This window comes from Antennarius striatus, chromosome 4 (assembly GCF_040054535.1).
Source record: "Antennarius striatus isolate MH-2024 chromosome 4, ASM4005453v1, whole genome shotgun sequence".
Lineage (NCBI taxonomy): Eukaryota > Metazoa > Chordata > Actinopteri > Lophiiformes > Antennariidae > Antennarius > Antennarius striatus.
This window is the reverse complement of record NC_090779.1, coordinates 11825001-11835263: the sequence shown is the minus strand read 5'-3', so window position 1 is coordinate 11835263 and position 10263 is coordinate 11825001. Positions and strand designations below refer to the sequence as shown.

At 41.1% G+C, this 10263-nt stretch overlaps 2 protein-coding genes across 2 annotated transcripts in view; one reads left to right on the top strand and one right to left on the bottom strand.

The window, feature by feature from the left end:
- The first annotated feature begins 4922 nt into the window (after window positions 1–4922).
- On the top strand, window positions 4923–7013 carry LOC137594464 (rab effector MyRIP). The gene is made up of 5 exons (XM_068313952.1): window positions 4923–5386; window positions 5840–6004; window positions 6126–6230; window positions 6302–6393; window positions 6828–7013. The coding sequence occupies exons 1-5, from the start codon at window positions 5024–5026 to the stop codon at window positions 6901–6903; spliced, it is 801 nt and encodes a 266-aa protein (XP_068170053.1). The 5' UTR covers window positions 4923–5023; the 3' UTR covers window positions 6904–7013.
- A 131-nt stretch (window positions 7014–7144) lies between these two features.
- Window positions 7145–10263, bottom strand: part of dnaja2b (DnaJ heat shock protein family (Hsp40) member A2b) — a 5863-nt gene continuing 2744 nt past the window's right edge. The window contains exons 3-9 of the mRNA XM_068313951.1: window positions 10241–10263; window positions 10068–10148; window positions 9783–9916; window positions 9481–9677; window positions 9196–9340; window positions 8717–8844; window positions 7145–8634 (exon numbers count right to left, since the gene is read on the bottom strand). The exon at window positions 10241–10263 is cut by the window's right edge and continues 204 nt beyond it. Coding sequence (XP_068170052.1) covers window positions 8446–8634; window positions 8717–8844; window positions 9196–9340; window positions 9481–9677; window positions 9783–9916; window positions 10068–10148; window positions 10241–10263 — 897 coding nt within the window. The 3' untranslated portion in view covers window positions 7145–8445. The remainder of the gene's footprint in view (window positions 8635–8716; window positions 8845–9195; window positions 9341–9480; window positions 9678–9782; window positions 9917–10067; window positions 10149–10240) is intronic.

Genomic DNA, 10263 nt, shown 5'->3' with positions numbered 1-10263 from the left:
ACAAGAAATTCATTATACATCAAAGCCTGAGTTGAGCTTAGCAACACTTAATTTGACTTATGTTCCATTTTATTTTAATATTGACATTACCCAAAAACAAAAAATATGTCAAATAATAGACAGGGCCTTCCCCTGTTTCGGTACTTGAATGTATGAATGCATGATATATAAATTAGTTTAAGTTTAGTTCCCAATAATGCATGAATGAGGGTACATATTTACTTCGGATTTTAGTGGGAAACTGGCACTTCCTTAATGGAAACTACGAAATCTCTACATAACCACAAGTTTCTACTTTCATCTTAGCTACAACTAATTCTTTGCAGGAAATTATGAGGAAGTCAGTAGGTTATTTCAAAACCCTCACAGTGAGCCCAAGGGTGGTAAATTCCTTGAGTTCAAGTCAACCTCGTGTAACAATCCAGAATCCGAATTAACATTTACCGGCTCTTCAAAATGCCACCCCTAGAAGCATAGACCATTGGCTACCATCATAATCATGTAAATGTCAAAACGTTAAGAAATCACATGAGGCTTGACAGACATTAAAGCTGATGATCTCACATTGGTACTGAGGACATGCCCCGTCTCTGGCAGAGGATAAAGCACAGATGTGTTCACTGGCCTACAATGAGGCTGATTCTACACTCCATTAAAAACCTAGGAGGTTGGTTGGATGATCAAATGCAACAGCTTGAACATCCTCCACAGGCTGACATCCAGAGGTCGTTCCAGGGGGGGTAGGAGGAATGCAAGTCAGTGTGCATGAGGGGCATCTGAGAGATTCACGGTTTTTATGTCTTTGCTGGTGTTCTTGTTTTATCAATTTGTTTTTATTAAGGATTACAGTAAAATTACAACTAAAAGGTAATAGAGAAATAAATGTAGGCTGTTAGTTTCAAATGAAGAACAAGTAATAACTGAATAAGTTCATACCATTAAACACAATGTTTACAAAATGAGGTCCACCTTTTTACCAACTTTCACTCATGGTTTAATGTTACAGTACCCTTTTCACACAGGTTTAACATGTCACATGATCATGGATTGTCCCCATTTGATAGATACACTGTCACTTTCCATGTTAAGCAACCTGATCCAATTGTTGTCCATTGGAGTGCTGTAACCATAGTGATAGCCTGTATAATTTATCAGCCTGTGGTGAAAACATGGAGCAGGTAAGATGGTTTGACATTAGGTGACAACTACATTTCTTGTCTATTTGTAAACGGCAGCTTAAGTCTTCATTGTCCTGCAGGATAAAGCTGATCTGTGTCAACTTCTGGGAATGTGTGGAGCGGCATTCTCCACAGAGGATGTGAGTCTCCTCCACAGCAAAGTGTTTCAATGTCCCCCCAACACTGATGAGACAATTGCAGCCATGCAGAAGGTAAGAAGGATACATCAAAAATACTACTACTGTATTGCTATCTAATCATGTTTTCATTTGTCACTGTGTTGTTCTCCTTGACTCAGATTGCAGGTAGGGACAGAAGCTGGTCCTGTATTGGTGAAAATGTGTTGGATGTTCTCGTAGAAATGGAGAAAGAGAGAGATAAGAAGGAAAAGGTACTGAATCAATGTTTTTTGTTCTGTTGAATTTCATCTTAAGAAACAGACAAAGCAAAATATGATTTTGTCTCCACTTCTAAAAGTGAACTTTATCTCCAGCTGCACTGGGATCTCCAGCTACTAAATGCTGGAAATCTCCACACTCTTTGTCAAACGGACTACCCAGACGTCATCGATCCTCCTACGTTGAATTACCTGAATCGAAGTCCAGAACTGTCAGCAACTGTCGACATGGACAGCTTACAGGTATGTGCTTCATTACAGATTTTGTCCTTGGTGGAAACTATGGTCATTGTTGGTTTCCCATGGACAGAGCGAGAGGCTTGTGAGGAAGAAAGAGCCGAATGCAGAAGCGAGGGGAATGAAGAGGCTCAAGAAGTCAGCCAGGAGGTCTTGGGCCAGGTGAGCGTCTTAAGTTCAAACGGTAAAAATGTTTCTCCTCATATACAATTTATTGAAGAAAAAACAGAAAATAATGAAACATTTTAGAAGTTTTAAGAGTTTTTTTTATAACCTAACATACATCGACTACATACATAATTATCGGTAATTAACTGATGTGTAACTAGGGCAATTACTGAACATCTGAAAGATCCAAAATCATTTTAAAATTCAGGACATTTAATTTAATGTGTGTCTGTGTGTCTTGGTGCACAGTCACGTAAAGACTTTAAACACTACGAATGAATAGAAAATAATTTAACTCTTGACATTTTGGTTTTCCTCTTTCAAATAAGCCCATTTACACCCACATCCACAAAGACAGGAGACAGAGCTGGAGGTAGCAGAGATGAAGATGCTGAGGTTCTCTTTGGGAGTGACCAGGATGGATAGGATCAGGAACGAGTACATCAGAGGGACAGCACATGTTAGAGGTTTTGGAGATAAAGTCAGAGAGGCCAGACTGAGATGGTTTGGACATGTCCAGAGGATAGTGAATATATTGGTAGAAGGATGCTGAGTTTTGAACTGCCAGGCAGGAGGCCTAGAGGAAGACCAAAGAGGAGGTTTATGGATGTAGTGAAAGAGGACATGAAGGTAGTTGGTGTGAGAGGAGAGGATGTAGAAGACAGGGTTAGATGGAGGCAATCGATTCCTTGTGGCGACCACTGAAGGGAAAACCCAAAAGGAAAAGAAGACCCACATAAAATAATTTAAATAAAACTGAAAAGAAGGTAAACTCTAGTTATGATAATCATATGTGCTTCTATTCATCCACTTAGATTGGCATCAGAGGGCTTTCAGAGTCTGTTACTGTACTCTCAGAGTCAGGGCAAAAACCTAGGGGTGAAAAGCCAGGCCTGGGGCTACATCACCCTGTCAGAGATCCTCCTGCTGGTGGGACTGAAGTATGACGTTGTGACCCAGTTACTCTATAAAGAAATGCTCCAGGAGCACTATAGTAAGAAAAACTCTATCTCTCAAATTACACAGCACCATGGTCCACCTGTTTTACATCCCTGTGTTTTTCCTTTTTGAAACCATAGCTATGAATGTCTGGGATAGCATGCTGCCATGGCAACAACACGAAGAGGAAGAGAGACTGGAGGCTCTCGCAGAAGAAGCTTTGGAATCAGGTGACATGATCTCCCTGGCTGAACTGCCAGGAGCATTCAGGATTTACAGGTAAGAGATCAAAACATGAAAAAAAATATACTCAAACTTCATTAAAACTGAAATTACCACCCCCTCCAACAAAAACAAAACAAAACAAAAAGAAAAAAACAGCAATATCAATTGCTTGAAAAACAAACATACAGTGTATCTTGTTCAAAAGGAAATTATTTTTGTTTAGGTTCCAATGAAGAACTTCAACTTCTGTTATGCATAAAAATAAATAGAAATATGGCAAAAGCACTTTTAATGACACAGGATGGAAGCTAAACAAAAGCAGTACCATAACAAAAATGATTCTCCTGCAGCGTCTGTTTGGCGACATCGTTAAGGAGCTACAGGGAGCAGTCTTGGTCTGCTGTGTCTCTCCTGTATGAGTTACACACACGTCGTCAACAAGAAAGTGACAAACTAGAGGTCCTGGGTGAGAGGTAACTGTTTTCTAAAAGCATTGAGTCAAGTTTTTACCTGTTGGGAGTTACCCACTGGAGGTATCCCAAGCAGCATTGACATACACTATAGTATATGTACTGATGGCTCTACCACCTCGAATGAGTCACACATTGATGTTTGCATTCTAGGCTTGACAGGAAGAGCCTGACACTACTGAGTTTATATATCAGGTTGGCAACTCTTAGAACTCAAAGGGAAAAAATATCCTACAACGCTCTTCTGGCAGCTCAGCAGTCATGGGAGACATGGTGTGTCAATAAATCTAGCAGAGAAACTACAAGTTCAGAACTACAAGATGTTTAAGCCCCTTGCACCCTCAGTTTCACCTATAATCGTCCCTTGTATATCTGTTTAGGCCACATGTAAGGAGTCAATGCGGAGTGGAGCAGGCTTCAATGTGGCTCTACGATAAAAAGGAAGAGCAAGAGAGAGGCATAATCTCCATGTCAACAGAACAGGTACTGTAGACAGGTGCAGTGTAAACAGACAGCGCTATAAGAGCAACGAAATTTGTCCCTGATCACATAGGCAGTGCTGCAGTTGTTGGTGCTGACTCAGGAAAAGGAGAGGGAACATCTGGTTAAGTTAGTACAAGGGGTCTCCCTGGAGGATTTGCAAGAACCAGTTCGCAGAATTCATCAAAAAGATGGTAACTTTTCTCTTCTTTTCCAGTGTTTGGAAGTTTTTCTTTTGTATTCCTATCTCTCCTATGTCCTGTGCAGACTGTCACAACCAAGCTGCATTAAGAAATAGCTGCATAAAAAGGCTGAAACAAATTAATTTGAGCCTGTGGATGCACAGTGATACTCAACTCCAATTGCAAGCTGACATAAGCGGTAAACCAGTAAAGTGGTTTCAGCAGCAGCTGGAGGATTGTTCCCTGGTCCTTTTGACACATCTGATAGAGCTCCAGGAGGCCCAAGTGTCTGTCATACTGCCAGCACTGATGGAGGTGAGTCAAGGAAATCATAGCATCCTATCTGAGATTCAACAGTAATGTACAATCTCTTTGTGTGTCTATCAGAGTGCACAATGTGTCCAGGCTCTGCGAGAGGACTTAGAATTTCAACTTCAAGCACAGCGATATACAAATCTACCAATACTCCTGAGCACTTCTGATCGAAACGTCATTGACAAAAGCAACAATGAACAAATTGCAAGTCAGCCCTTCAACAACAAACAAATTACATCTCAAAACAGAGGTCTTGAAGATCTGCTTACTGATTCACTCAGAAGTGCTGGGGCAGAGCTGAATGAAGTGCAAAATGAAAATGGGATTGATGAGCAAGACACCTATACAGGTAGTAAAAACACAAAGAAATCAGATCAAACTTTCATAGCCAAAACTTTAATATTTTTCTCAACCCTAGATTGTGGAGCAGTCATGGAGGATGTGCCCTACTTAGAGATATTGTGTGTATCAGATTCAACAAGTAACACTTTTCAGAATCAGGAAGCAGCTCAGGTAGAGGAGAGTAGTGCAATAAAGAGTAACCACGACTATGAGAAGCAAGGCTCCTTGATTGCCCTGGCATGGAGCAGACCACCAGAGGATGATGCAGATTATGAGGCACAGCCTGCAGGACAGAGCAAGGATGCTGAGAGTAGCTTGGAGATGCAAATCACCAATTATGTCACAAGTGGAGTAGGTGAACACACAGAGCGTGATGAGACTTCAACAGATCAGAAACCCACGGGTGATCCTGAAGCATACATGGAAGAAAAGCAGTGCAGCACAATAACAGAGGTACCATGCAAGTAAACTATGAATGATTCAGAAACACAGTCATGCATCTGATTTTAAAATTGTATGTTCCAATAGCTGACATTAGAGGGAAGAACAATCGAAGATCAACCAGAAAAGAGTGATATTGTATCAGTATGTGACCTTCCACCACATGCTTTACACGAAGCAGAGACCTTACAAGATGAGCAACATCTCTTGGTCGACCCTCCTGAGATTAAGCATAATGCTGATGATCTCTCCTCTGGACTGACCAATGAAGCAAATGATGTGGATAGAGGGTTACATGAAGTAGAAATGGGTCCCACTACATCGGAGTCAGAGCTGTGGAGCCTGAGAGAGCCTGAACTCTCTTTCACAGAGGATCAAAATTTTAACTCACTCCCCACAGTGAGCCTGCAGTCGTGCATTTGTGTTGAACAATGCACCGACAATCTGCTGTTTTCTGATGTAAAGGAGGACCGCAGCCCTGCAGAGAGAGAATCCACGCTGAGGGAGAGGGAACAAGCTGGAGAAGCAGTTTCTGTTCTGGAGAGAGAGAGGACTATGCGCAACCTGGTGGACATGCAGAGAAAGGTCGAACAGAGGCAGCAGAGAGATCGAGAGAGACAGCTGCTGAGGGTGAGATAACGTGTCATTGGGATAACTTCACATTCTACTGATAGGTGGATTTTGGGGAGAGTAGTCTAGTCATAGTGAGTGAAAGGCACCAATGAGACATCTTTCCTACTTTGTCTTTTAGGTTCAAGAGCGTCTGTCAATCATTCAGAGCAGAAAAGCAGAGGAAGACCTCCTTGGCCTGAAAAACACAGACAGGCTCCGGCACCTCACAGAAGACCTACCACAAGTAAAACACTCAACACTGAAGGATCTAGCTTAGATGAGTTGATCTAAAATTTGCATTACCTTGTGTTTTAGGAGGATAAGGACCAGCAAAAGACACTTGTCAAAGAGCGACTAGAGCAGCTGAGACGAGAACGCTCTTATGTCATGCAGTCCAAACGAGACAGGTAACTCCCCAAATGAAAGCCAACCACAAGCCATACGCATTTGGAGGGGGCGATACGTAAGGGTGTTTAAGTACTGCTGCCTCACATAGAGAAGGTTCCAGCTTTGAAATCTCTGTGTGGAGTTTTCATGTTCCTCATGTCATGCAGTAGAGGGTAGTCGCTGACACCTAATTAACCCTAAATCCATAAAAGAATGACCTAACAAGCATCCCATGCTGGACACATCCTGCCTCTTGCCCTTTGTTGTCCCCAGCCCCCCCAATACCCCACAGAAATACAGCAAGCTGTGGAAAAAGGTTGTGCTCTATCTGAAGCTTTTTTTAGTTCTTACTTTTGTAAGGTTTGAAATGTTGTTTTTTTCATCTTTTGTGGAATACTGGTGTGGTAGAAATGTGCGTTTATAAAGAAACTTTGCCTTGTCTGTTTATCTTTAGGAATACTGCAGGATTTAATGAACTTCTGGGTCCAGTTGCTCTTCAGAGCAGAGAAACAGAAGATGGAGCAGATTGAGAAACAGTTAATATCCATGTCTTGTTTAAAAAGGAAATAAAATCTCATTTAAGTCCAATCACCAACAGGACACTTTCATCCAAAACATCCCAGGTGCACTTCAAATTATTTAAACTCATTGTTTCAGGTTATGTTGTTTTCAAGCAGTGCAAATGTTGTATTGTTTTGTTTGATTGTGGTCAAAAAGCCTCAGTAACCTTCAAAATGCAATCCACATAAAATAAAATCAATGTAAACTGTAGACTGTGTATTATACAGTTTAATGATCATCTTGACAAACATATGCATCAACAGTAACGTCATTTATCAACTACCCCCTTCAGTTGTGTACATAGCATCCCCCTTGCGTTAATTACATACCCAATGAGTCACAGAGGTGCACGTAGACGGTCTACAGAGTTTCCTTTAAATACCCTCATTGTGAATGCAGCATCATCACCGCTAGTTGGCCAGTTCTTACTTGAGAGAAATATTTTGACTAGATGCAGGACACTGCTGTACACTGTAGCACCTATGGACTGGGGCTTAATTTATTTACAGGTCTAAAGGAATGAAAATATTGTAGCATGTCAAAGGATTTGGCGAAGAACTCTAAGGGTTTTTTTGTATATTACAACGGGGGGGGTAAATACAGGGCTAGTTTTCCTGCAAGACAGTTATCTCAGTCCTGGTGAAAAGACGGAATATGTTTAAATGGGAGAGACTCTCAACAAATATACATAGTTTTTTTCTCTCCATCGTTAACCCTACTTCAACTGCAGTCCAACACATTAAGCTTGAACATTCCACAGCAGCTCATGCACACTGAGCCACTACTTTAAACACACACACAGAGAAAGGTCACAAACGTGTACTTACATCAAATGAAGCGTACAACTTAGGATCAAGTTCTGTGGCCTCCAACATATTAATTATCAAACCAACAAAGACAAACAAGCTTAAATTCCAAACTTAGAAAACAGGTGCTGCAACAAGGTTTTTAATGATCTACTAATGTGACAACTGGGTATAAAACAGAACCTGCCCCGTTTTCAAAATATGACTTAAAAGGATGCAGTGGGCTAATGTGCAGCTCTCTGGCTGTGCAGAGGACACACTTTCTGAGCTGTAATGCAGTCAGCTCTTATGATAGCAGGGCACTTTGACAGCAGTAACACACTGAGCCGCATGCGCTTTTCTGTGATAGTCAACAATATTTTCTTTGTATACAACACTGCTCTTTCCCACAGCGGAAAGTAAAAATCTAAGATGAAAATGGAGAGGTCCAAGTGAAGTTCAGTTAGTGAACTTACTCAGACCAATATGCGGGTGGAGGATTTGATCACAACTACCATCCATTAACAAAGAACGATCATCACACATCCAACATACAGTATCTCTTACGGGCACAGGAAACTGAGGAGGATGGACGTACTTGTTAATGTTTTTGTGTAAAGCTCTTTCATGGGAATCATGATGAGAGAAACATGTGCATGTATGTGCGTAAAGTCTTGGATGGTGTTAGCAATGTTCATGTATTTCTGCATTTACATATGAGTCTCTCTACTGGTGTGCACATTGTACCCCTGGGCCATGATGACCCCCTTCCTCATCAGAGCTATCATTATAAGCCTCTCTCCTAGCTCCGCCTCCTGACCCTTGACTCCTGTCGAAATCTGTCAGGTCAACTTCCTCTGCATCCGTTGCAATCACTGGATTCTCTGCACGTGCAGGCAGCAAGCATTCCAACTCCTAGAAGAAAAAAAACAAAAACATTCATTCACAATTAATGAAGTTCAACTTGTACAAATAATAGTAAACTATTGTCACTCACATTCAGTTTTTCAGCACTAATCCAGTTGTTCTCTGGGAACTGGACATCAAACTTGACGTAAAGGTCTCCCTTCTCAAAGGGGTTTCTGTACTGTGGCATTCCCTCTCCCTTCACCATTCTAATACAGCCTGCCATAAAAACACAACAGCAAAAGAGTGGACATACAGAATATTACAATACAAGTATCTTATAACACCGTATAAGGCTGACGCTTGTTTACACTTCAGTCTTTCAATTTACAAACTGAATAAAATATTTTGTAACTATTTATTACAGAACTATTATGCAATAATCACAACTGCTAAAAGAATTGAGAACATGAGGAGATCATCCTTCTGTTATATCCTGAAACACTGCTTTGTAGTTCACACCTCAGGTAAAAAAGCCTGCTTGAAACACCTTCACTTGAATCAAACTTTTTTTCCCTTTTAGTTTCATAATTCAGACAATTGAAAACAATGGTATAAAAACATGATTACCTGGCTCAATGATCTTGCCAGGTGGGTATTTAACAAGCAATTGACGTCCATCAAGGTGTGTGACAGTCATTTGGAAGCCACACAAAGCCTCCACCAGGCCAATGCGTTGGACCATGTGGAGGTCGCTGCCTTCACGGCGGAAATCCTGATTTACATTTAAATCCCAAATGTTGATTAGATTAACAACAACACTAATGTCAAGATCCCCTAAAATTGGGTACTTTTATACCTATGACAATATAGTGATGAGACTTCATTGACATATAAGAATACAGCCGTTTTTACCTCATGTTCTTTCTCTTGAAGCACCAGGACGATATCTCCTGGTTCAACACCTGGTGCTTGGTCAGCTTCCCCGGAGAATGTGATCTTCTGTCCATGTTTCATGCCTTTGTCCACGTGAACCTCCAGAAGTTTAGTTTCCTTACAAACCTTGTGACCCTCACATTTTCTGCAGCGGTCCTTCTCGCTTATCACTTCACCTAAACAACACACAAAGATTGGTCAATGTCCAAATTGTGTTATGTTTGTTTTTGTACACTGCCCATGTCTTTTAAAAGTGCAGTCAGTGTGTGTGAACATATTACCTTCTCCATTGCAATCCGTGCAGACTGACTGCATCTGTTGGACCATCCCGGGAGCCAGTTGTCTAATCATGATTCTCATACCCCGTCCTCGGCATGCCACACACTTCTGCACTGCTCCTGCCTTACCCCCCTGACTACAATAGAAGCAATAAAGCATTAGCATTGTTGACAATAATTTCTATGTTAAGGAACATTATAGAAATTGAAATATTCTAAAGAGTTTTGAGAATATAAATTGATTTGTTTTCCTTAAACATTAAAATAAAGCACTTGAGGCAAACTCACCCATTGCAAGCGCCACAGAGAGCGTTCTTACTGAGCTGCAGTTTTGTAGTTTTGCCATTGTACAGGTCTTCAAGAGAAACTCTGTGTGACAACAGGGTATTGTTACACATAACAACACCTCATATTTGACCAATTACTGATGCACCCAAATGGAACCTATTAAACATACTTACTTCAGTGGGTGTACCATGTCATC